Here is a 27,929-nt window from a genome sequence, read left to right as displayed (position 1 = left end):
CTGGAAACACCAAGGACAGAAGCCAGTCCTCTTTTTTTGTGCTTCTTCCTCTGGTGATCAGGAACCTGGGAATTGCTGCATTTACCAGTTTCTAGATTCCTTTTGCTGTGTTCTTCTCAACAGTAGGGGCAGCGTTGGACTTCCTGCCATCCTGGATATTACAATCCATACATCCACCCATTCATCTACCCATCCAAAATGTACTGTGAGCTAGGGATTCAATCATAAGGAATAGTCAGATCTTTTCCACAGGGAACTCACAGTTGCTGGTCACTATGTTCTACTTGGACTTTCTCTCAGCTCCTGACCCTGTCTGATCCTCCTGTAGGTCCCAGCCCCATCCCACTGCACTCACCAGAACAAGGCTGGCACTACTGGACAGCTATTGTGTCAAACAATACCTTTCCATTTCTCCCTTTCATGATAAATGATTCTGGTAGGGTTGTTAATCATAATGTCTCATCTCTAGACTTGTCTTGTTCCCACTGGGAACAATGGTTGATCCAAGAGGTGAGCATAAGACCCAACATGGGCCAATTAGATCGTTTCCTGAGATTGATATGAGGATTTTGAGTGTTTCTGTTATTTAGCAGTATAACAGCTGTCCCAAATTTAGTAATTTAGAACAAAAACTGTTTTAGGTATTTATGATTCTGTGGGTCAGCAGCTTAGGCTGGGTTCAGGTAGGCAGTACTCTGGCATCAGCTGGCATCATTCATGTGACTGCAGTTCTCTGGTGACTCTGCTGTGGCTGGGTGATCTAAGATGACTTTACTCACTTACCTGGAAGTCAGTGCTGGCAGTCAGTTGAGTTGTGTCCCCAGCAGGCTAATCCAGCCTTCTTCATATGTAGAAGCCTGGATTCACTCTTTGGATTCCCACGGCACCAAAAGTTATAGCAAGTTCCAATGTGCAAAGGTTTCTCAAATATTTGAGGGATTTTTTTAAAGATGGGAGAAATAACATGCTTGTATATTGATAACAAGAGATAAGGAGAAAGAAGAGAAAATTTCTGGAATAAGGTCCTTGAGAGGCAAGAGAAAATAGAACCCAGCAGAGGGGTTGATACCAATATAATAGGTAAGAATGTGTATTCACTGTAGTTATAATTTTGATTTATCTCATTTGGAGTCATATTGAGGATTTTTCATTCATTTAAAAGCCAGGACTTCCCTGGCATTCCAGTGGCATTCCATCTGCCCGCCAATGCAGGGGACATGTATTCAACCCTTGTGTGGGAAGATTCCACATGCTGGCAACTAAACTGTGTGCCACAATTACTGAAGTCTGCACGCCGAGAGCCCATGCTCTGCAACAAGAGAAGGCACCGCAACGAGCAACCCATGCCCAGCAACGAAGACCCAGCACAGCCATATATAAACAAACAAACATTTTAAAAAGCCGTTTGCTGCTTCCTTTTCTATGAATTTTCTGTTACTCACTTTCTGATATGTTTTTAGACCCTTACAAGCCTGAAAATTTCATGAGGGTGAAGATTCTTTGTTTTACTCAGTCATGTCTTTCAGTATTATAGTACAGTGCTTGGCACATTGTAGGAGCTCAAAAAGTATTTGTTGTGACTTCCTTGGTGGTCCAGTGGTTGGGAGTCTGCCTGCCAATGCGGAGGTCCGGGAAGATTCCACATGTTGCAGCACAACTACTGAAGCCCCCTGTGCACCCTAGAGCCTGTGCTCTGCAACAAGAGAAGCCACCACATTGAGAAGCCCGAGTATAACAGCTAGGTTATAGTTAGAGTATAGAGTTAGAGTTATACTAGTTAGAGTATAACTGCCCCTGTGTGCAGCAATGAAGACCCAGTGCAGCCAAAAATCAATAAATAAAAATTTAAAAATAGTGTTTGTTGTAATTGAACAATGTTTAGGTACTTATTAATTGTAAAGACACTAAGACAGTGCTAGAATTGTGCATGTATGGAATCATTCAGTATTTACTTACTCTTTGCCTGGCTTCTTTCACCTAGTATGATTTGAGAGTCACCCATGTTGTTTTGTTCCTAATAGCTTATTTCTTTTTATTATCAAGTATTATTTCATTATGGATATATCATAGTTCATCCATATATTTGGTGATGGATATCTGGGTGGTTTCCAGTTTTTGGCTATTACAAACGTAAAGTTGCTATGACTATCACATATCAATCTTTGTATGGAAATATATCTCCTTTACTGTTGGGCAGATACCTAAGAGTAAATTGGCTGAATCATATATTAGACATATGTTTAACTTTTTCATTAACTGCCAAACTTTTTCCAAAATTGTATCATGTTACATTCTTATCATCAAATGTATGAAAGTTCCAGTTCCTCCATATCCTTGTCAACACTTGATATGGTCAATTATTTAATTTTAGCTATATTAGTAGGTGTGTAGTGGTATCTCATTGTATTTTAATTTGTGTTTCCTTAATTATTAGTGATGTTCAGCATCTTTTTCATGTGCTTACTGACCATTTATCTTCTTTGAGGAATTTTCTATTCAAATATTTTATCCATTTTCTTGTTGATTTAATTATCTTATTATTGATATGAAGGAGTTCTTTATATATTCTGGATATAAGTCCTCTGTCTGATATATGTGTTTACAAATAATTTCTCTGACTCAATGGCTTGCTTTTCCAGTTTCTTAATGGTGTTTTCCAATGAACAAAGTTTTAATTTTGATGAAGTCAAATTTACCAATTATTTTTCTCTAGTCCCTTTATAAAATCTGAATTTTCCTAGTCCCTTTATAAAAAACCAATTGACCATGTATGTTTGAGTCTATAAGATCACAACTACTATATGGTAATCATGTCACTCTGTATGCTCAATGTTTTTCAGGGTTATTTCACACTCATTGCTCCTCTTTTACAGACTTTTCCTGGCTGTTCTTTTGCTTATTTAGCATTATTTCTGTACTGAGATGTAATTCACATGAGTCTACCATTTTAAAGTGTACAGCTCAGTGATTTTTAGTATATTCACTGTGTCATACATCATCACAACAATCTAGTTCTAGAACATTTTGATCATTCTCAAAAGAAACTTCATACCTATTAAGAATTAGTCCCAATTTTCCCCTTTCCTTGTCCTCTGAAAACTACTGATCTACTTTCTGTCTCCATGGCTTATTATAGACATTTTGTATAAATGTGATCATATAATATTTGGTCTTTTTGTGTTTGGCTTGTTTTGTTTAGCATACTGTTTTCAAGTTTCAACCATGTTGCAAGTATAATATTTTATTGTTCAGATATATGATTTGTTTATCTATCCTCAGTTCATGGACATAGGGGTTGTTTCCAGTTTGGGGCTATTTTTAATAATGCTGTTATAAACATTCACGTACAAGTTTTAATGTGCACATGTTTTCAGTTCTCCTGAGTATATGCCTATGAGTAGAATTGCTGGGTTGTGTGATAATTCTATTTAAATTTTTGAGGAAATGTCACACATTTTCCATAGGGAAATTTCCCACGTTTCCACAGTAATGTACAAGAGTTCCAATTTCTTAACATCCTTACCAACACTTTGTGTTTTTAAATTTTAGCCATCCTAGTGTGTGCGAAGTAATAGTTCACTGTAGTTTTGATTTTCATTTCCCTAGTGACCAAAGATATTGAGCATCTTTTCATGTGCTTGTTGGAGAAATATCTATTCCGATCTTTGGCAGATTTTTACTTTTTTTTCTAGTTGAGTTGTAGGAGTGATTTATATATTCTGAATACTATACCCTTATCAATATTTGATTTACAACTATTTTTTCTGTGGATTGTCTCTACTTTATTGATACTGTCCTTTATGCACAAAAGTTTTAAATTTCGGTGAAGTCCAATTTACCTATATTTTTCTTTGATTGGTGTGTTTTTTTTGAGTCTTCACTATTTTTTGTACATTAATTTTTCATGCAAACTTTCAACCAAGATTATCTTGTGCTAAAACTTTTGTTGGTGTTTGTAGAAGTATGGGTTGATTAATTTAGAGAGAATCGTGGGCTTCTTAAAAGGAAGCTTTCTATCAAAGACCAAGACACATCTTTCCATTTACCCAAGTCCTTTCTGTATTCTTCAATAATGTTTGCAAGTTTGTTTCACATAGATCTTACACTTTCTATTAAGTTTATTTATCAGTATGAATCTTTTTTAATATTGTAAGTTGGTTCAATGTTTAAATGCTACCAAATAACAAACGTGTTTGAAGTATTATGTGAATTTTTCTGTTTTCTGTGGTCCAAATTCCAGTCAAGTTCAGATCTGCATCCTCAGCAATTTGCTTCATAGGCAGGGATGCTGAGGTCTGGAGATGTTGCGTGACTTACTCAAGGCCGCACAGCAAGCAGATAGCAGAGGTGGCACTGAGATCCGAGTATTCCATCTCCACATTTTACCCGACTCTGAACCTAGAGCTCTGTTGTCTCGCCAACCACCATAAAATACATGAATCTAGGGGAGCAGCGAACATTCTTAAATGCGCTGGTAACTTGTATTTGCTTAGGGGCTGACTACACCAATCAAGATAGGAATTAGATAAAAATTAGACAAAAAGAATTAGACAAAAATTAGGCAAAAAGAAGGAAATGGCCACCCACTCCATTAATCTTGCCTGGAGAACTGCATGGACAGAGGAGCCTGGTAGGCTACAGTCCATGGGGTTACAAAGAGTCAGGCATGACTGAGCAACTATCACTCAAACAAAAATTAGAAAGAAGGAAAATAAAACAATGGTTAAAGGAGACCAAAAAAAAAAAGCAAAAATTCAGACACACACACACACACACACACACACACACACACACACACACACATACACACATGCATACACACACCCCAAACCCTCAAACCTCCAGAGCTTCCTGCCTGTGAACCGAAAGGGGGAGTGTGAGTTTCTTGGCCCGGTTGGCAGGTGCCTTCTCAAAGGCCCATCGTCCTCCACTTCCTGAGGAGGCAGCAGCAGAACAAAGCCAGCAGAGACTCCTTTTCTCTTCTTCATCCAGTCACAGCTGCCTCAGCCTCTGCCTCCTGGCACCATCCTGGGGAAGGACAAGATGAAGTGGACAGCACTCGTTATTGTGGCCATCCTGCAGGCACAGTTCCCAATTACAGGTAAGGCTGGATGTATCGATGGGAATGAGCCCTTTGTACGTATGTGTGTGGGGTGGAGGGAGATAGTAGAGAGTGGAGAAGAGCCAGTGTCTCCTTTAAGTCTTGCCCTCCCCAAAGCAATGGTCAGCTGGACAGGGAAGGGTCTGTTTCTATAGAGACATCTGCTTCATTATGGCCAAGCTGGAAATTAGCTTCGAGTCAGCAGCTTGAAAACAGACCTGTGTGAAGTATGGATTTTTCCAGTGATAAAAGGAGAGAGAAAAGTCTGTGATGGGGAAGGATGAGAAGGAACTGAGGCAGGACTTGAGTGGACAAGAGGAGAGGGAGAAGTTAACAGAAGCTGGAAGGGGCCAGAAAACATCAGCCGGGCCACGTTTTGTGCTGAAGCATTTCCCGAGTCTTTGTGTATTCTTCTTTTACTAGCTTGCTGGCTCCGTCACTCAGCCACCTTCCTGCTTCGCCAACAAAGAATGTTTCATGTGCTGTTGGGCAGAGAGGGTCATGACTGTGGCTTACTTGAAGCATCTCCATAGGCCAGGCACTGACTGGGTTAATGAAGGAGGGAAGTGACCTTCTTCAAGGCCCACGTCTACTCTCAGCTCTGACATGGCTGCCTCTGCACCCCACAGCCAGGGCTGCCTGACGACACACCCACCCCGGGCTCCGTGACTCACCCACTGCCCCTTGCTTTAGGCAGCTCTCTGTCTCAGGCCAAAAAGCCAGAGATGCTGACAGAACGGAGGGGACAGATGAGAGGATGTGACTTGTTAGGTCACCACCACAAGGAACAACCAACCAACAAGAGAACTTACTTCTCACTTCATTTCAGTCCCCGGAAACTAGCTTTTCTACAATCCTTTCATTCCCACTGTGTTTTCTAGCTCAGATAATAATAAGTGAAAAGAAGACGAAATGGATTCTGTCTGGGGTTTGACATCTTGGCATTTTTACAAGAAATGGGACAAGCTGTATTTGAATCTAAAAAACTGGGAGAGTGGTCAAAAACCAAGGCCTTTTCTCCACTTTACAGCTCGCCTCAGCGTGGGAGGGTGTTTGACAACAATGGTGGGAGATCAGGAGAGCCCTGGCTCTTTCGTTCCTACCAGAGAACATGGCCCAGCCTTGGCCTAGGGCCCTGGGGGCTTCGAGGGCTAAGTAGTCATGGGGTTTTCTGTAACATCACAGCCTCTTCTCAGAAAAGGCCTTGCGGGGTATGAGTCACGTGGTGCTGTGGGGTAAGGACCCCAGGGCGAGCCCAGAGCAGCCCGTCCTTGTGTGCAGGGCACGGGAGGACCCATGACGCCATCACAGCCTGTGAATTCAGTGACTTCAGAGGGAACAGATGACGGCAATAGATTCAGACCCTGGGCTTCAAGTTTGGGGACTATACTCAGGAGATGGTTTCACCATCTGAAGTTTTGAGCCTTGGCGCTAAGGCAGGGGCAATAGAATTAGAAAAGAAAAGAAAAGCTGCTCGAGTGGTAGTGGCTGCCAGGAGTGGTAAACAAAACCCCACCCAGGAGACAAGATGGGGGCCATGCCCGTTTCCACAAGCAGTATACAGGAAGAAAAAGCTTTAGATTCACCTTTCAAAGTCACTTGCTTTGCCAGTTTGGAGACTGAAATTTCAGCTGTTTTTAGATGAGGCTCCTAGCCTCATTGAGGGAAGGACAAGGGAGGCTAAGAGAGGCCTTTAACACCAAGGGCCACAGAAAGCACCCATGTTGGCTGAGAAGACATGCTTTATGATTTCCTTTGGAGGAAAGGCTGCTGATGAAATTTGAGTTGCGGTCTTCCTTCTTTTCTCGCTCAATTAAGTTACTTACTCCCCAAACCCTTTTAAGGCTTCTTCTTTTTACTAAGACTTTACCATTTGTTTTCTTGCAATTGCCCAGATCATTAAGATCACAGCAAATAATGCCCCAGTCTGTCTACCTGAGGAAGTCTTCCTGGGTGAGTCTGCTAAGACAGTCACTTGAAGCTGAAAGAGATTAAGATAGAGTGCCTAATGGTATGGGCGGAGTTTTGTCTGCAGAGCCCTCAACTCATCAGTGCCTTCAACACCAAGGTGGTCTCTACCTCACATGTGGCCTTGGTCCTCCCTTTGTAAAGAAATGCAGCTTTGACACAGAGTCTCAGGAAAAGGTGTTGTGGGAAGAGTCAGGCCAATCACAGTGCTGCCAATTTTTCAGCCGTACAACCTTAGGCAAGTTATTTAACCTCTCTGGGCCTCAGTTTTCCCACCTTTACAGTAAGAATAACCTTCATTGCAGAGTTGTGAAAACAAGAAGTAAATGTTACATGCCTGATACATACTAAACAGTCAATATATAAAAGTTGTATTAATTTTTATTACTATCACACCCTGGACTGTTTTCTTGTTTTCGCTACCCAGTGACAGGAAGTGGAAACCCATGGTTAGGATTCTTAATCTGCTTTTGATTGCGTTGCAGAGCAGCACTGGACATTTTCTCCATCCGCTGAGACCCAGTTCACCCTTCGTTTGGTTTTTGAGCTCACCTGTAACAGCTCAGGAGCACACTGGTGATCCCTGCCAGTGGCAGGCCCAGCTGTGAACCTTCGCGGGGTCACAGGAGGAGCGTTACAGCAACCATTTTTATTTTTCGGAGACACTTATCCTCCAGGGGATATTCCCTCAAAGTGAAAATATGACTAATATATAGAAGTAGTTAGGAGGAGCAAATTAGAACAGTTTGCCTGGTCATCACTGGTCAGGGTGGCCAGCCAGAATTTCAGCCAAATGGTTGGGGTGGATGCACAGTGACCAGGGTATTTAACTGAACATTGTTTGCAATCAGACCTTTGCTTAAACTGCTTGGGGCTGGGCTTGAGGGAAACTTTTGAGTGATGCCAGGATGCCAGGAAGTTTTTCATGGATGACACTTTCACCAGTGGTTTATTTTGATTTCTGGTCATCTGGCTCTGCTTATCCGCATGATCTGCTTCATTTTCTACCATGGCCTTTCTCAGATTTGCTAGCCTATTTACACGTTTGCTGCTACAAAACATTCCCTAGAAAAAGAGCCGCGAAACTGTTGCTTAGGTGAATAACCACTGCTGAATTTAAAAAAAAAATCATTTTATTTTTGCCTTTGTCTTTAAAAAATTTATTTTTTAAATTGGATATGCATTTTATTTTCAGGAATCCCTGAGTATGGAGTTTTCTGTCTTATTTCAAAGAATTCAGGCACCACTAGGGAACTGTCTTGCTTTAGAGTTGTACAAATACACTCATCCTTTTTCTCCTGAGCCTTATTTCCCTACGGGGGCTTCCCTGGTGGCTCAGTTGGTAGAGTCCGCCTGCAATACGGAAGACCTGGGTTTGATCCCTGGGTTGCGAAGATCCCCTGGAGAAGGGAAAGGCTACCCACTTCAGTATTCTGGCCCGGAGAATTCCACGGACTGTATACCCACGGGGTCGCAAACAGTTGGACAAGACTGAGCGACTTTCACTCACAGCTAACTGATTAAAAAAATAGCAGCAATAGTTTGAAATAAATTTCTTCTCTGCTTGGGCCAAGGTTAGTTCTTTTCAACACTAAAGTGACTGTAGATTTAACCAGTTTGACAAAACATAAAGTCCATTTGGTTAAAAAATAATCAAACTAGTCATTTGATCTGTTAATTGAAACAAAATGATCTGTTTAGTCACTGCACATACACAACTACTCCTTCCAGTCTAAAACACAATCTATGTTTTCTGAGCGAAAAGATGCTTTAATCTTGCTCAGAGAGAGATATATCCAAGCACTTAGCACAGTGTTTGAAGCAGACATTACACACAGTAAATATTTGTTGAGTAAATTAAAAGGGTGGGTGAATGAATGAAATCCAGACCTTTCTGTGTGATTAAATTCACTTTAATGGTTTATGGAGGGGCATTATGTAGACCTTTCTTCTAGAGAACTTAGCGTAAAACAAAGTACTTTAAAAATTAAACTGGTGGAGGGAGCAAGGCAGTTTGAATAAAGAGACTGATTAAAATGATTTATAAGGATGGTCTAAGATAAAATCCTACCATTGTTAAAAGTTTCTGATTGGACCATAAGAAATTTTCTATATTCATTTGAGACATACAAAAATGATAATTTCATATGATTCAACTTTCTGATTTGGAAAAATTTCTGATTAAGGAAAAACAGAAAATAAAGAAGGCTACCACTGTTGGAGATTAACTAATGGACTAATAAATTAATGAAAGGCAACAAGGAGAAAAATAAAAATTTGTGGATTAAAGCATAAATCACATTATTCAATTATCTGTTTCAAAATATAGAAAGAAAAAAAAAACAGGATATCTAATCATTATAGCCCAATATGGTCTCAGTTACTAAGTAAATATCTCAACTAGCTATCATTTTTTCTCTCTTCATTTGAGATATTTTTAAAAAATCATAAAATCAGAGGAAGTTATGAATTTGAAAAACATTCCATTCCACTATCTTCCCAAGTATCTACATATCTTTACATAGCTGTTATTTGTTGTTCAGTTGCTTAGTCGTGTCTGACTCTCTGCAACCCCACGGACTACTGCAGCCCGCCAGGCTTCCCTGTCCTTCACCATCTCCTGGAGCTTGCTCAAACTCATGTCCATTGAGTCGGTGATGCCATCCAACCATCTCATCCTCTGTCGTCCCCTTCTCCTCCTGTCTTCACTCTTTTCCAGCATCAGGGTCTTTTCTGACCCTGAAGTCGGCTCTTCGCATCAAGTGGCCAAAGTATTGGAGCTTATTACAGTTGTTATTACAAAAACAATGTCGTGTGCTTTTTTCCCTTAATATTTTATTCTGAGTATCTTTTTTATGCCTAGCTTTCATGATTATTTTTAATTGCTATGTAAACTTCCATAGTTTATGCATCATATTTTCTTACTTATTGTTGGACATTTGGGGTATTTCTAATTTTTGTTATTATAGCTAATCCTGAAAGAAAATCTTAACATATATAGCTTAAAATTTTTTTTTTCTGACTTATTTCCTTGGGCTAATTTCTCTAGGGTTGATAATTAAAAGAATAGGTTAAAGTAAAAAAACATTTCCCAGGATACTTTAGACTTCTATTGAAGTCTAAACAGTTTTTCCATCAAGGAAAGAGAGTTTTTTCCCTAACTGACCATCTGCAAGTGTTTCTTATCTTTTCTGGAGCAGGCAATAGGGTGGAGGGACAGAGTAGGCCATGGAACCAAAAAGATCTGGATGTAAGTCCTGGTTCCTCACCATCCTTTTACTGTGGCCTGGTGCTTACCTTGAGATCCCCGTTCTTCTTCTACGAGATGGCGGTAGCGATGTCTTACCTCATGCAGCGCAGTGTAGGGTGGAAATACTACTTAGAAGTGCCTGTACACAGAAGTGCTGCAAAAGCAGTAATCATTATGATGTGTGGCTCAGTTTCCCTACCTACAAAATAGAAAGGATATCATTTTTCTGCTAGAAGAAAGTGGAAACCCTGGTACTAACATGCTTTCTTTTTCTTCCTCTGTTACTAAATTGCAGCATAAACTTGGGCAGAAATGTGTTTAGTTTTTGCCTCTGTAAGATGAGAAGAGAGCAGAACACCCCTTTCAGCTACAAAATAAATTACATGGTCTTGTAAAATTACCATACTTTTAAAAAGAATGTTTAAGTTGCCTACCATCTCACTGGTATTTGCTCATAGAATTAGGAACCTAAATCTTACTCTTCCCTGAAGCTCCAATAAACAAATAAACACTTTTTAAAAAGAATTCAGACTTCTACTTTATCACAATATTTTTAACTCTCTTAAGCGGAAGCTCCTACTGTGAAAAATTCAAGGACAGAGTCCAACATTTTCTGGCTTGTTCCTTACCCTTGTGCATCGGCCGTAGATTTATGGCCGCACAAGGACTTTGTTGGTGAGAACTGACTTGAAGAGAAAGCAAATTGCTGTCTGAAGCAGTCAAATTGCAATGGTGGAAATGTTAGAAGCTTCCACTGTCCGCTTTCCTTGCTGGTTAAGATTTGTGATACTCAGCAACTAATTTTCAGGCTCAAGGGGAGAAAAATAAATAGAAAGCATTTGAACAAAGACAGGCAGGATCCTTGCTGGTCCAGACCAACGTTCTCTTTGAGCAGTTACCCTTTTATATCTACAAAATGCTTTCCAGTACCTTCATTCGCAACTCTCCTTTGGTAAGGCAGCTGAAAAAGTAGTGAGATTCTCTCTTTATAGAAAGAGAAATGAGGATCAGAGGTTTGGGGACTTGCCTGAGTAGAACCAGGCCCCAAACACAATTTTTCTGATCCCTTGTTCAAGGTATGTGCTCTCGAATGTTCTATGCAGCCTCTCCACTAGTCTTTTTGTCAACTTACAGTATTATTCATGCAATGACTGAATTCTGAAGCAGACTTTTGAAGGTATTCCCCTTAGTAAGCATGTATTGTGATTTTCCTTTAAATTTCTGAAGTAAGAAATAACTGTTTTGATACTGAGTATCCTCATTAATATATTTTTTCCTGAGTATAAAATATTTGGTTGTTAATATAGGATTGTGTTTTCCTCTGGCCTATTACTATAATTCTGAACTCATGTTCACCCCAAATGGTAAAATCCATCTTTTCTGTTTTCCTCTTAATAAATGCACATATTTGGGAGCATTTCTTGAGAGGGACCAACCTCAGTTTGCAATTCAACCAGCTTCTGTGTATGCAGTCACTCCTCCTTGCCGCTACCACATTATGCATAGGTGGAGATCAAAATATAAATTAAATTGTATTTGAGAAGATTTGATCCTAAATGATAGCCTTTAATCGATCTACTTGGTAACAATGTATCTTAATTAAGTGTGTAAGATTTTGTGGGGTGACTTTTTCTAAAAGAATAGTGTACTATTAATATTACACATAGACTTTGAGTTGAGATTTAGTTTTTTAATATAAATCCTAAAGGAGTGGGAGAATTATCTTTAAATAACAAATGTCTACAATCAATTATTAATTATTTATGTCAGATTTTAGCCTTGAGTCCACTTACATCTGCCTGGGCTGAGCTCTGAAAGTGCAAAGCCTTTTGCTGCTGACTGGGGAAAGCAAACAGATAAGAAGTCTGATGTTCAGAGCAGAAGCATTAAATTGCCAGATTCTGAACATCCGTGAATCTTAGTGGGGCTGATCCCCAAGCTGCCCGGCAGGAAGACTGGGAAAAGAGAAGTCTCCGGGGGGGTTCTCCGGGTGTCTGTAGGGGTGCTGGTTACAGGTGCGTGGCTTTCACCAAACCCTGGAGCTGGGGAGAATGGCTTAGAACCAACACCACCACATAAGATCAAACAAGTCCCCACTTCTCTGTATTGCTGTAGGTACTAGAACGTCAGTTGCATGCTCCTACATTTCACCAGCCCCCCACCATGTAATGTTGTTCTGATTCTACACCATAATGTGAATGTCAGCCCTGAGTTAGAACTGCTTTTTCATCTTACAGCCTGGGAGACTTGGAGTGGGTAGCTATCATAGGGAGAAGAGTAGGAAAGATGGCCTGGTGGGGTGGAGGTGGAGATTGCAGTCTGCGGCCCTGGGAGGCAGACTGGCCGGAGAAGCCAGGAGAATCAGGTGAACCCGGGGACTGCAGCATGGGGCAGCTCAGTGTGGGTGCAGCACACGCATGTGCCGGTGTGTGTTTGCCTGCGTGCTCTGCTCGAGGTAAAAGTGTCTGCGCCCCAGTGTACGTGTGAAGGTGTGAGTGAGGCTGTGTGCTTGTGCACATGTTCTGGTGTGTCCCAGCATGTGAGTTCACTGGCATGCTTCGTATACGTGTGTGCTTGTCTGCATGCAAATGAACGTGTCTTGCATCTGCTGGTATGTCTCTCCATGTGCACCAGTGAGTGGTTTTCTACGCATTTAAGAGGAAGCTGGTGGCAGCAGGACAGCTCTGTAGAAAGAAGGGCAAACATTGCTTGAGCTTAGAGCTGGCAATCTAGGCAGGAGAATGGCGGAGCTGAGATGTCGCTGAACCCATTCCAGGCATTCTGTGGCAGAAGGGAGTTAAGACAACTTCTGTCCAAACTAGAATCTCTAGGATTATGGAGAGGTGTGAGCAACTCCTTTATAGAGACCTTTTTCTTTCTCTCTCTCTTTCAAACTTTTTATTTTACTTGGAGTATAGTTGATTATCAAAGTTGTGACAATTTCAGGTGAACAGTGAAGGGACTCAGCCATACATATACATGTATCCATTCTCCCCCAAACTGCCCTCCCATCCAGGCTGCCACCAAGCATTGAGCAGAGTTTCTTGTATTATACAGTAGGTCTTTGCTGATTATCCGCCTTAAACACAGCAGTGTGCACATGTCCATCCCAAACTCCCTAACTATCCCCTCCCCGCATCCTCCTCCGCCCGCCCCTGCAACCCTAAGTTTGTTCTCTAAGTCTGTGAATCTGTTTCTGTTTTGTAAATAAATTTATTTTTAGATTCCATATATAAGAAATGTCGTACAACGTATCTCCTCTGTCTGACTTACTTCACTCAGTATGACAATCTCTGGGTCTATCCATGTTAATACAGAGACTTCTCCAGGTCACTCAGTTGCCCTAAGAACTCCTTTCATAACTCGCCCTTTTCCCAAGGCTGCTCTCTTTCTTTCCACCTTCCTCTCAGATCCCTCTGCCTAGAATGCTGACCCTACTCTGCCCCCACCTGTGGAAACAGTCTTCCTCTTATAATCAAGTCCAGATATGTGAGGACCTCCTGGACTCACTGTTGACATTATCAGCAGCATTAAGGTGACAAAGGAAAGTGGGAAACTGTTCTCAGAACTCATAGTTAAAAATCCAACACAAATGTTCCCCACGGTGAGCGCTTCTCAGTGGAGGCCCAGCACACAGAGTTTCAACAACACATACCAGTCAGCAGAAAATGCCACCAGTTCCCCAATTCTCATCAGTTCTTCCCACAGTGGTCATCCTATGAATTTTGACCCTCAAAATTCATAGTCAAAATACATTTGATGCTTTTCTTTCTCTCTGCCCTCAAAATAGATCGATAAGCAATTCAATAAAGTGGCTCTTAGTAACCTATTTTGGCTGTAGAGAGTTGATATTGCCAGACTGATAGTTTTTTGTTGTTGTTGTTTTTAATGGGTGATAGTTATTTTCAGTATCTGGTTATTCAAACCATCTGCGTAGCACAATGGCCTTCAATGGCCTCCTCACTCCACAGTTGGGAAAGTGAGCTCGGAATTGGAAGGGAGAGGGAGGAGGTGCCCAGCAGAAAATGCTACAAATGGTCTCATTTTTGCTGAAATTTCTGCCGGCGCATTTTTAGGCCTTACAGACCTTTCTAAGGTGACAAGAATTTAATTCTCTGCCCTGTGTTTTCTTTGAAGTACTTAGTTGAAAATATGATTTTTTAAAAAAAGTTTGCTGCTTTAAAGCAAAATCTGCCATTCTTGCTAAAATACTCAGAATTTTATGTGTCTTTGTGCTACTGCTTTGATCCAAAGGAACCAGAGCAGTTGAAAAAACTGTTGCTTGGTGGTCTGAGTGTTGAAACTACAGATGATAGTTTAATAGAACACTTTAAGAAATGGGGCACACTCATAGACTGTGTGGTCATGAGAGACCTCCAAACAAAATGTTCCAGGGTCTTTAGTTTTGTGACTTATTTTTGTAGTCACAAGAGGTGGATGGGGCAATGTGTGTTGGACCACACAAGGCTGATGGGTGTGTAGTAAAGTCAAAGAGAGCTCTTCCTAAAGAAGGTGAAGGAGAGTGTTAGTCACTCAGTCATGTCCGACTCTTGGCGACCCCATGGACTGTAGTCCACCAGGCTCTTCTGTCCATGAAATTCTCTAGGCAAGGATACTGGAGTGGGTTGCCATACTCTTCTCCAGGGTGTCTTCCCGACCCAGTGATAGAACCCGGGTCTCCCACATTGCAGGCAGATTCTTTACCATCTGAACCACCAGGGAAGCTTCCATTTAACAGTGAAGAAAATTTCTATTGGTGGCATTAAAGATACAGAAGAATATAATTTGAAAGACTACTTTTGTGGCAATGTTATGCGCTAGGGAGGAAACTTTGGCCATGGTGGAAACTTTGATGGAAGAGGAGGCTATAGTCATAGAGGTGGTGGCAGCAGGAGACGATAGTGGATATAGTAAATTTGGAGGTGATGGTGGCAACTATCACGATGGTCCTGGTTCTTGCATTAGAGAAGGCTATTGTGGCGGTGGGCCAGAATATGGAAACCAAGGTAACAGAAATGCTGATGGTAGCAGAGGATATAATGCTTACAACGAAGGAGGACATTTTCGCAGTGGTAACTATGGTAGTGGGGATACTATAATGATTTGGAAATTATAGTGAATAACAGCAATCAAATTATGTGCCTATGAAGTGGGACAGTTTTGGTGGAAGAAGTTCAAGTCCCTCTGTTGGTGGTCATAGATCTGGTAGTGGAGGGGTGGATGTGGTATCAGAAGGTTCCAACAACTCAGCAGAAAAGGGCTAAAGTTCTTAGCAGGAGAGAGCGAGGAGTTATCAGGAAAGCTGCAGATTACTTTGAGACAGTCCTCCAAACTGCACTGAAGGGGCTGTAAAAATGTGCTACAGAAGGAATGATGACCATAGTCAGAAAAGTTATCGCAGCTTAAACAGAAAGCCTTCTTATTCAGGACTGTCATAGCCACAGTTTGCAAAAAGTGTAGCTATTGATTAATGCACTGTAATATCAGATGTACATTCCTGAGGTCTTTTATCACTTGAAGCTTTCTCTTTTTCTTTTCAGTATATCAGGTATATTGTCCCATAAATTGTGGTATTGATACCAGGAATAAAAAATTAAGAAATTTTTAACTTAAAAAAAAGGAAAATTTTAACTTAAAATGAAAACAAAATCTTTCACTTAAAACAAATTGTTTGGTAAACCAATTGACTTATCCGTGAGTGAGTATTTACCAAGCACTTCTCATCTACAAACAATCCTATAGATGGCTGGCCCAACCAGCCCATTAACCAGACCAGTCTTTGAGAGATGGATGCTGAAAAGAAAGAAGAGCTTTCTTTCTTTAAGAGAAAGCTTCCCTAGTTCTGTAGGTCATGTTTTCAGGTTTTATGAAAAAGTCTTAATTTCCCTACAGGCTTGCTTCTTTATGGTTTAGTCTAATTTCTGTCATTTTGTGAGCCTGTGCTAATTTCCATGCTGAGTTTAATAGCAAAAGAGACATATATCAGGAGATACCACCCAGGACTTCTAAGTTAGGCTTTAGAGTTTCAGAAATTTTTTCCCTTTGATTTCTTCAGATTAGAGAGGAAACTTTGTCTTTTCTTCTACTTCACTATCAACACTTCAAAACCCAGACCTATATAAAATACACAAATGCTTTATGGACAAAATGAATCTTGTCTGTTTTCTTTGGATTTCGGTGGGAACAATAAAGATTGAGCTACAAAAGGTTGGCAAAGAGGATTTTTCTATTTCTTTCTATTAAGTGTAGAGGCTTCAAAAGAACAGCTCAGAAAGTCAAATAATTGTATCTACCGCAGCTCACCCATCCATCTCCCTGCTGACCTGGCCTGTGAAATCCCCTTTAAAAACTTGGTCAGCTCTCACCTGCCCATTGCAAATGCTGTATTGTTAAATGTTCCTATCCAGAATTCCACAAGGGAGGCTGCTGTAAAGCAAATTCCTTCCATTTCAACAGAGCATCTCATCAGCAATAGCTCTTTGGGGTGAGCAGAAGGGTGCCTCTAATTTTCAAGGCTTTGTAATTTCATCTTGGAGAGGGAGCTGCTTGGAAACCAAAAACGGATTGTGAATAAAGTTATAATCACGAACTCTTGCAATCCAAAGTCGCCTGGCGGGAGGATGTAAAAGGGAAGGTTTGGAGAGCAGTTTTTGATCTTCATGACAATTTCTTGATTTTTTTCATTAGGAAAAAAACACATCATTTTCTAGCTATGGCTCTAAACACAAAGCCTCAGATTTAAAGCCAGTCTAATTTCTGGTTTGGTTTTTGACCATAGCTTCCTCAGAAAATTCCTGTCAGTCATTTTTAAGAGCACAAAATGGCTACTCTGTGCCGAGGGATAAAGAGAGGATTTGGCTGTTTAGGAATTTTTAAATTTGGGGTTGAATATTTCATAGAAGCATGCAAGCCTGGAGTAACTTCAATTAAAAAAAAAAAAGGCATCTAACCTCCAAATTGGTTAATCATCTCAGATTCAGTGCAGAATGATTACCCAAGGAAGACGATGTTGCGTTGCTTGGCTCTCTCTAGGGAGTCCTCTCAATGGGCCTAGGTGCGCTCCCTGTAATGAGTCCTCTCTAGGGAGTCCTCTCTATAATCCTGGATGCCTTCCCCATAGAATTCCTTCAAACCCACAGTCTTTCTCCATCAGGTATGACCATGGGACTTTACCCTTCTCTTCTATCACCTTCATTCCTTTTCTCTGAAGGTTTTTAAAAAATCCTTTCCAAGGGAATATAAAAATCACATTTAATGGGATTTTGAATTATACAAATGCAAAATAATGCAATACAAAAAATTAACAAAGAAGGTCTCAATTTATGTGCACTATTTACAATAATGTGGCTCTAATTTTGCATTTATTCCTGTGAGAAATTAACTAGAATTTTGGAAAATCATCAGGAATGCACCTTTCATATAGTGTAACTATTTTGTAATCAAAAGTGGCTTTGGTAATATCATGATTTGCTGGGGTGGGTATGGGGAATGCTGTCAGTGAATTTTACTTTCAGTGGTAAGAACGGAGCCTCTCTGGAAAGATTTTCTGTGACCTAAGTGGGGCTTCCCTGATATGACAGAATCACAGAATATTTGAGCTGAAAAAGATAGATACCTTTAAGTTCTACTTTTGGATTTTACCGGAGAAGAAATGGCGGTCCAAGAGACAAGAAGCACTCTGGCTCTATTTATTTGTATGCATGTGTGTTTAGCTTTCTTTATGCCTATTCTCTGTCTGTCTTGCTCCTAACAGGATTCTGGGAGGAGTGCTGACTTGATCTTCTCTCAGGGGCTACAGAAGAGCAGGTGCTGTAAAGCAAGGCCCTCCCTCAGCCTGTTGCCCTGTAGGTGGGCAGGTTAGGACCTGCAGGATTAATGGACAAAAATCTTAAGAACAGTGGGAACTTGGTGTGTAGAAGCTTGAGTGGAGGGAAAGTACTTTTTGTCTATATAAAATAAAAGTTTAATGAACAAACGAGTGATCCAAATTCCTTATATTATTACCATATCTAGGTTCAGAAAATGCCTACTATATGTAAATGATGCCTCAACAAAACTGCTTTTTAAAAGAAAAAAAATATTAACCACATACAAAAGGACCTTCCCCCCCGCTGGATGAGTCTCTTTGAAAGTTTGGTGGAAGAGAATATTATAACAACACTTACTTAGGAGAGTGTTACCAAATCATTTAGTAATAGAAGAATTCATTTTCTAATTCAACTGTTTTCATGAGTGTGAATTTTCACTTAGTGGATTTTCATAGCATACGTGTGTGCATGATAAGTAGCCTCAGTCATGTCTGACTCTCTGCAACCCAGTGGACTGTAGCCCACCAGGTTCCTCTGTCCGTGGGATTCTCCAGGCAAGAACACTGTAGTGGGTGGCTATGCCTGCCTCCAGGGGATCTTCCTGACCCGGGGATCCAACCTGCATCTCCTGCATTGCTGGCAGATTCTGTATTGCTGAGCCACTGAGAAAGCCCTTTCACAGCATAGACAGACACATTTAACTTTCTTAAAGGAGAGATGTGTCCAGATTTTCTTATCAGTTGTTTACCACCGGATGACCTTCCTAGGATGAGCAAGATTGACCCTTTGGACTTGAAAGAATTTCCTTTTAAGAGCTTTCTGTGATGCGGTTCTACTTGGGTATAGAACCTCCCTGCTTGGCACCCCATTCATAACTAAGAGAGACAGATAAATCAATGGCATCTTAAACACCTCTGCTGTGACTGCCCGGAGCCGTGGAGACCACAGGACAGTGACCCTCTGATCAAAGGCCCTGGCAGCCATCTAGTCATGACAGGTCCTCTCTAGCTGGAGAGAAAAGACTACAACGAGAGAAAATCAAGTTATCTTCCTATTAGTGAAGCGGGTATGTTATAACAAAACATTTTGTTGTTGGAAATAATGTCAGCAGTAGAAATAAAATACAGAGCATAGCCATCCTTTAACTCATCCTGAATATACTTTCTGAGAAATCACCATTACATGTCAACTACTGCACAATGATAAGTCCCAGTTGCCATGCTCAGAGAACTCACAGTTTCAAGACCTGATAGAGGTATCTGACTGGTCTGGTGAAGTGACGTGAGCTGCAGGAACAGTCAACACCTGTTGAGAGGAGCTTGTTCTCTGTGTTGCTTACATGCATTAGGTCCGATAGTCCTCTGGCACTTTGCTGGTGCCCCCGTGATGCAGGTCGGGGGCTGAGGCCCAGTGGCGCATGAACTAGAGCTGGGCTTTGACCCCAGGCAGCTTGGCCCCCACTATGAACTATATCGCCCCTGGGAGATAATAGCTTACATTTGTTATGAACTTTGTGGTAGGAGTTGAGGTTTGCTTGCCACAAAAAGCTGGGATAGGGCAGATCTGGTGTTAGGACAGAATGTCTTACTTTAGGAAGGGCTCTTAGTAGCGCCCCACCCGTCCCTGGAAACTCATTCCCCACCCTCAGAATGGTTCTGGGGTGAAGAGCCTGGGGGACCTCACATTCATGGCCCTTGGGACGGTGGCATGGAGCCCACTCCCACTTAAGGCCAGTACTGACTCCCTTCCTGGGCCAGCGGCTCATCCAGAGGAGCTGACTCCTAAAGGTCTTGTTCACTGAAGTTTATAACAAAGGCATTGTTTCCCAAACTGTGTTCTGCAAGATAGGAATGCTGTACCACAGCAAGAAGGGATAGACATACTGGAAACACTAGTTTGAGCAAACTTAAGGAAAGTTTCTTTTGTTGTCATTTCACTGCAGGACTTGTCAGAACCTTCTCTCTACAAATGTGCCTTACACATCCCCAAGAGGAAGAGAGGGAGAAACAGAGTGTAATACTGTATGAATTGATTTGACCCAATTTGGCATGCATTTTTTCAGAGAACTGCTATTAAATGGTCTGCAGAATCGTTTGAAAAAAGTTCAGTGGAGAACAGTATCAAGTAGTTCAAATGTAAGGGCTTTCAGAAAGGTACGCTGGAGGAACAAAGGGATGCACACTGGGGTCACAGGATTTGAATGGGTAGGACTCAGTGCATAGAGGGGAGAGGAAGACACCCCAAGAACAGGAGGAACGCATCCAAGGCAGGACCGCAGTATGAACGTAAATGCCCAGGCAAGGACTTAGACGCTCCATTCCTTTTGAGCGACTCTCGTTTCCTACTCATATCCCCATGGCAATCAGGACAGGCGAATGATTAAGGGGACATAATTTAGGGACACTGATTGGGAGGATTGTCCCAATGAAAAGAGAGGTCAGTAATATTTTACCCTTCTTAGATAACCTAGGTGCTAAACCCTGCAACGGAAACTCCTAACAGCCTGGGGAAGGTTTAGCATGTCCTCTGTAGTGGATGATGCATGTTCATACCACATTGGCCTCCCCCTCAGTGCCTGGCCTGCCTTCCAGCTGCCTCCAATTGCCCCTCTCAGCCTGAGGCCTTGCTCGGGTCCCAGAGACTGCTCCCTTCTGTGCCCCTGGCCACGCAGGAGGCAGTGCAGAAGGTGCCGGCAGGCCCGGAGGCCTAACGCCCTGCAGGGGCAGCTCTGGGCCAGGGACTGAATTCAGACCCAGATAGCCTTGCTGTCACATATGCTAACTCTGAACCACCTATTTCCACAAATTTGCCAGCATCATGAAGCCCTGTTGTTAAGAGTGGTAACTAGCTGATAAGGCCCCCCTTTATTGAGTTCCTTTCTGCTCCCGCCAGACTCCTGCACATATGTACTATATCCATTTCCTAGGGCTGCTGTAACAAAGTACCATAGCTTGAAATGATTTTCTCACAGCTCTGGAGGTTAGAAGTCCAAAACCAAGGAATTAGTGGGGTGTCGGTTCCTTCTCTGAGAGAATCTGTTTTATGCTCTCTCCTAGCTTCTGGTGGTTGCTGGCAATTTTTGCCATTGCTTGGCTTGTAGATGCTACACCCTGATTTCTGCCCCCAACTCCACATGGCATTTGCCCTATGTGGAAGTATGTCTCTGCATTTAAACTTTCCCTTTTTGTAAGGACACAGACCTATGGGGTTAGAACCCACCCCAGTGACCTCATCTTAACTTGAGCATCTGCCAGCACATTATTTCCAAATAAGGTCACATTCACAGGTACTGGGTGGGGAGGGGTTAGGAATACGACAATCTTTCACAGGGTATGATTCAGTCCATAACACCCGCCAGTGCTTCCTGGGAATATCTCCCAAATAAAGAACCTGTACTCCAAGCTTCATCTCAGGGTCTGCTTCTGGAAGAATCTGAACTAAGACACCCTTCTTAACAGTGGTGCCTCAGGGATACAGAGAGATTGTGAAACTTTCCAAGCACCATGTTCTTTGCTGAAATTATGATTTGAGTCAGCATTTTAATTTCTTACCTAAATACTAGAATATGTTTCTCAACCTCTCCTAAGACTATCTGGAAGGGCTGTGTCTGTGATGGCTCAGTTTATTTGTTTTGAACACTGGTTGTTGTTCACCATGATGTGCTTCAGTGAGGAAAGAAAAGAGGCATGTCAAATGCACAGGGGTCTTTGCCATCAGGCATTGCTAAGGGGAGGACACTTCCAGCCCAAGGCATAAGTGTTCGTTTCCAGCCTGGTTGACTGTCAAGCTCCCTCTGAAGTAACTGGTGTGGATGCAGTCTGTGGGGTTGCTGAGCCAGCTCTGTCCCCTCCCTTCCTCCGGAAGATGGAATAAACATGTCAGAGGGGAGGGTGCTTCCCATCTTGGGAGCACCGGGGTTGCCCTTTAGAAAAACATCGCCAGCACATTCTGCAATCTAGAAATGAGTCTGCATGGTAATTCAAGCAGCAGGGCTTGTTCTGGATTTTAGACAGTTCCAGACCCTGCTCCAGGCCCTCTTTTTCCAATCTCCATCTAGATTCCACATGACAGCAGTCTGGATGGCACAGGGACTCCGACAGGGGGAAGCGCCAGGGGGGCAGCTGCGGCCGCCCCCTCCTGCCTTGTGTGTGTTCTCCTCGGCTGGCGAAAGAACAAAGTGTTTCCAGGGCTGGGGGGCCCCAGCTGTGAGGCAGGGTTGTTCCAGTTCAGTTTTGAGTTAACAAATGCTTTAAACAAGTTCTTGCGAACAGTCACCAGGAATTGGCCATTGCTCTCTAGAGCTTTCTGCAGTCCACGAGCATTTCAGAAACAGGATTAGGGCCCTGATTACAAGGAATGGCTGTGTGAGTGTGTTTAATTATGAATAGATTTTTATTCTAGTGAGACTTGCTTGTTTCCAAATACAGATGAGTAGACCAGGACTCAGAGTGGCTTGACTTTCTCTAATATTACAAGAAGATTGTGTGTGTATGCGTGTGTGTGTGTGTGTGTGTGACAGAGACAGACAGAGATCAAGAGAGAGACAGAGAATTAGGAGGCAGGAAAGGGACAGGAAGATGTATTAAAAAGGTATTCGTGGCAAATAGTATAATTTCTAGGATTTCTTTCTCTTCTTGTTCACAAACGGCACCCGAAGAGAGCTCTGGGATGTGGGTGTGGGAGGCTGTGGGAGGAGAGTGTGCTGACCCGGAGCAACTGACTCTAATGGAAGCAGCACCACTTTTATTCTACTGCTGGAAAACGGCCCCCTCCTTTGCAAGAGAAGGTCACTCTGTGAGGTTCACATCCTCAGGAAGGAATCCCTCTTGCTCAGCTGATTTGGGAGAAAAGAACCACTTTCTGAAGTAGGACAGTCTTCATTTATTTCAGATTCCTTCCCTTGTTGCCAGCTTGCCATTTACCTTTAACTTCCATCTTGAATGTTTATCAAGTGCCTCCGTGCACCTGGTGTTTCCACGTGGGGTCCCATCTCACAGCCCATCCAATCTTATGACAACCCCGTGAAGCTGGCATCCGTTCTCCATTTTACAGATGAGGAAACCGAAGCTCTCCGTGACTAAGAGATTTGTCCCAGGACTGGTGCAGCCTAGGTTGCATGCCCGCCGTTGCCAGGCCCCTCAGTGTGCTGACCTCCACCATGAACACAGTTGCAGAGGAGGGCCTGCGGTGTGGGTGCTGAGACCAGACCTGAGCCTCTCTTTGGGTGGCTCGGGTGCTGCTGACCGCACCTCTCTCCATAGCTCTGAGACAGATCTGTCTCAGGCACTCTCCCAGGGGCACAGGGGCAGCCACCAGACACCTGCACACAAACCTCTTGCCAGCACCATTTGCTCACCCACTGTGCTCCGGGCCACCCCCTGATGTGTGGTGACAGGGTTGTCTGCAATTGACTGAGAGCTGTGAGTAAACACTTACTGGATGTTCAGATTGGATCCAGGAGCAGTTAGTCCTAGGAAAGACCTGTCCTCTGGCCAAGCCCCCTCCCTAGGGCTAGCTGCTCTTGACTAATGTAAAATGTGGGGAGAATTGTTTCTCAGACTCTTCTCCATCCTTCTTGGCATTGCTCAGATCCCATCTCTGGTTTGACGCCTTTGCAGCCCACCCAGCCAGTAATAACCCCTCCCTTCACTGAACTCAGGTTTTCACCATCTGTCGCTCTCAATGGACGATGAAGAACATGGGTTCTGGAGTCACACTGACTGGGTTCAAAGCCTACCTTCAGTACTTTCCAGCTGTGTGTCCTTAGGAGCAAATAAAGGCTTTCTTGATCTGGAGCTCTTCATCTGTTTAATGTGGATAATGATACCTATCTCAGAGGGGTTTTGTGAGGAGCAAACTCTTTAATGCATGAAAAGCGCTGGGCTTGGTGCCCAGCCCATGAGCCCTTGATATCCACCGGTTCATAAGATCAGTGCCCTGGGCTGTCGTTAATTGCTGACTCATGTCATCATCCAACTTTTGTATTATTAATGAACTTTTTATGTGGTTACACTTCATTTTTCCAATTGAAAGATTCTGGAGGCAAGGTCCCAGACACTTGTTTTTTTCATGCCTAAAGCATTTACCATTGGACTGTCTTGAATGAAACCCAGTGGTTAAACAGAGCTCAGCAAACTTTTTCTCCAAAGAGCCAGGTAGTGAACATTCTAGGCTTATGGGCCATAGGTCTTTTTCACAGCTACTCAACTCTGCTGAAAGTCCCTCGCTCATGTCCAACTCTTTATGACTCTCTGACTGCATAGTCCATGGAATTCTCCAGGCCAGAATAATGGAGTGGGTAGCTTTTCCCTTCTCCAGGGGATCTTCCCAACCCAGGGATCAAATCCAGGTCTCCTGCATTGCAGGCAGATTCTTTACCATCTGAGCCATAAGGGAAGCCCAGGAATACTGGAGTGGGTAGCCTATCCCTTCTCCAGTGGATCTTTCTGACCCAGGAATCAAATTGGGGTCTCCTGCATTGCAGGTGGATTCTTTACTAAAGAATGCTTACTGGTTTGCATACTGTCTGTGGCTGTTTTTGCCAGTAAGCATGGCAGTGTTCCAAAAAACTTTGTTTACAAGCAGGTAACTGCCCAGATTTGGGCTGTAGGCCATACTTTGCCACCCCTGGGTAACAGCAATGGAAACAGAAGTCAGATGCTTGGGTTCAGATCTACATCCACCACTAAATATGCCCACTTTTCCAGCTTTGTGTTTGAAAGAAAGCCCCATCAGTAAGTATCTGCATGTCTCTGCCTGATCCCAGCCCATGGCACCAGGGAGACACCTGAGGTGTCCTCCTTAGGCAGCTGCAGAGCTGAAGTGGGTGGTTGACTTCAGTGAGCAGATAGCACAGGTGTGGAACTTAAAACAAAAATGGCATACATTTGTTGGGGTAGCGTCTTCAAGGTCAATAACTTTCTCACTAAAGTGAAATGGAAACACGAAGTGATTTGGCTGGCCTGAGGGATAAAAGCATTTGTTATTTTCTCTAATTTGCTGTGTTCATGGGGAATTTAGTCATAGGAGTTTCTATTCTCAGGAACTCACAGCACGTCATGACACACATCTTATTCACCCACAAAATAATTCTGTTCTGCATAACAAGCCTTTACAGGCAAGGGGTGGAAGGCAATTATGAGAAATCATGTGTGTTAGGATTGTTACCAGTGCTTCAAGAGCATCAAAGTTAATTAACAAAGCATGTGTGCAGACCCCCTCTCTACTCTTACCAGAAGCTCAGGTTATAAGGAAAGGATGATATTCTATTTTCAACTTTTTTATAATCCTTGAAATTGTGTTGATTTTGAAAGTAAAAATCCAACATCATGTTAAGGAAAGACAAACACAGGTGAGAATTATAGAGCATTTAGAGTCTGGCTCAAAGTGGTAAGAGTTATTGTAGGACAAGAAAGTATTGGGTGATGTCAAGATCTCATCATTGGGAAAATGGGAAGCTACATCATAAATGTCTGCCTGTTTATCCTAAGCTTTCTCATTGTAACAGGATGTGTTGTTTTCTAATAATAATAAATCTTATTAAGGAGAAGTAATAATTTCCTTTGGGACATGAGTAAAATAAATTGAATTCAGCTTGTTTTCAAAATATAATGAGTATTTCTCCAGTGCAGCATAAGAAATAGAGTATCACCTAAGAGAAACTTACATAGGCAGTGATAAAATGAGAAAATATAATAAAAGAACACATGCCCTGTGGAGGAGAAGCCCTCTGTGTGTGTGATTGTCATCTTGTGAGTAGTTAAATCACACTTCATAGTTTTGTGAATTGCTTTAATGTAAATTACTGTATGAAAAATTCATATCACTTTGAAATGTATAGGTTAGCCCCCTTTTATTGGTGGAGAAGCTAAAGTTTAAAGAAGATAGGTGATTTGCTCAAGATTATTCGTTGGTAGAGTTGGAAATTGAATTCTATTCTTCTGGATTCAAATCCAAGCTTTTCTCCTACACAGTTACATGTGGACAGGTTATGTGTGTATCTGTGGCCTGGAAGGGGGGCTTGCAAAGAGATATAAAACCTTACAAAAAAGAATGCACTCAACTAAAATTTGCACTTGAACTTCATTGTTACACATACTTTTCATTTTCTGTTTCCTTTTAGAGGTTAAATTTTCCATTTCTGATTTTAAACCAAAGAAGAGCTAATTATATTTTATGGTCCACTCTTGAAGAAGGCAAACTGGAAAAAATATACAGTGCCAACTAACTGGCCTAACAGGATGTGGACTCTTTTTTTTAATGTTTAACTTTTTATTCTCTCTTATTTGGAAAGATCCATTTTGCCATATTTTTTAAATTAATTTCTGTTAGAGAGTAGTTGCTTTACAATACTGTGTTATTCTGCTGTACAGCAAAGTGAATCAGTCGTGTGTACATACATCCCCTCTTTGTGAGATTTCCTTCTCAATTAGGTCACCACGGAATGCTGAGTTCCCCAAGCTACACAGCAGATTCTCATTAGTCAGTTATTTCATGCACAGTAGCACATATACGTCCATCTCTGTCTCCTATTTCATCCCACCCACCTTTGCCCCTCTTGAGGTCCATACAAAAGAACACAGATGTTCTTTACATCTGTGTCTGTATTTCTGCTTTGCAAATAGGTTCATCTGTACCATTTTTCCAGATTCCACATATATGTGTTAATATATGATATTTATTTTTCTCTTTCTGTCTTAGTTCACTCTATATGACAGTCTATAGGTCCAACTGTGTCTCTGCAAATGGCAGTACTTTGTTCTTTTTTATGACTGAGTAATACTGCATTGTCTATATGTATCACATCTATTTATCCATTCCTCTATTGATGAACATTTAGGTTGTCTCTGTGTCCCGGCTATTGTAAATAGTGCTGCAGTGAACACTGGTGTGCATGCGCTTTTGAATAATGGTTTTCTCCAGGTAGATGCCCAAGAGGGAGATTGCTGGAATAGGTAATTGTATTTTTAGTTTTCTAAGGAAAATTGGCTGTACCAATTTTACATTGCCCCATAGCGTAGGAGGGTTCCCTTTTCTGTACATTCTCTCCAACACTTACTGTTTGTAGATTTTTAAAAGCTATTTATTTTTGACTGTGCTGGGTCTTCGTTGCTGTGCATGGGCTTTTCTCCAGTTGCGGCGAACGGAGGCTACTGTTTGCTGCAGGGCCCAAGCTTCTCATTGTGGCGTCTTCTCTCGTGGCGCACGGGCTCTCCGCGCACGGGCTCCGTAGTTGTGCTGCAGGCTTTATTGCCCTGCAGCGTGTGGAATCTTCCCTGACCAGAGATCTGACCTGTGTCTCCTGCCTTGGCAGGCAGATTCTCATCCACTGTACCACCAGGGAAGTCCTGGTTTTAGATTTTTTGATAGTGGCCATTCTGACCAGTGTGAGGTGATATCTCATTGTAGTTTTAATTTGCATTTCTCTAATAATTAGTGATGTTGAGCTTCTTTTCATGTACTTCTTGGCCATCTGTATCTCTTCTTTGGAGAAATATCTACTTAGGTCTTCTGCTCATTTTTTCCCTTTTTTAAAAAAACAATGAGCTACATGAGCTATTTGTATATTTTGGAGATTAATCCCTTGTCACTTGCTTCATTTGCAAATATTTTCTTCCATTCCAAGGGTTGTCTTTTGTTTTGTTTATGGTTTCCTTTGCTGTGCAAAAGCTTTTAAGTTTAATTAGGTCCCACTTTTGTCTATTTTTGTTTTTATTTTCATTGCTGTAGGCAGTGGGTCAAAAAGGGTCTTACTGCAATCTATGTCCAGAAGATCTATGTCTATGTTTTCCTCTAAGAGGTT

At 42.0% G+C, this 27,929-nt stretch overlaps 1 protein-coding gene across 1 annotated transcript in view; it reads left to right on the top strand.

The window, feature by feature from the left end:
* Nucleotides 1-4,954: 4,954 nt before the first annotated feature.
* The window catches only part of CD247 (CD247 molecule), an 82,919-nt gene continuing 59,944 nt past the window's right edge, over nucleotides 4,955-27,929 (top strand). The window contains exon 1 of the mRNA XM_065946281.1: nucleotides 4,955-5,101. Within this exon, the coding sequence (XP_065802353.1) occupies nucleotides 5,044-5,101 (58 nt within the window). The 5' untranslated portion in view covers nucleotides 4,955-5,043. The remainder of the gene's footprint in view (nucleotides 5,102-27,929) is intronic.

The sequence above is a fragment of the Muntiacus reevesi genome, chromosome 1 (assembly GCF_963930625.1).
Source record: "Muntiacus reevesi chromosome 1, mMunRee1.1, whole genome shotgun sequence".
NCBI classification, from domain to species: Eukaryota; Metazoa; Chordata; class Mammalia; order Artiodactyla; family Cervidae; genus Muntiacus; species Muntiacus reevesi.
Note: the sequence above shows the minus strand (reverse complement) of the source record. Positions and strands in the feature narration are given on the sequence as shown.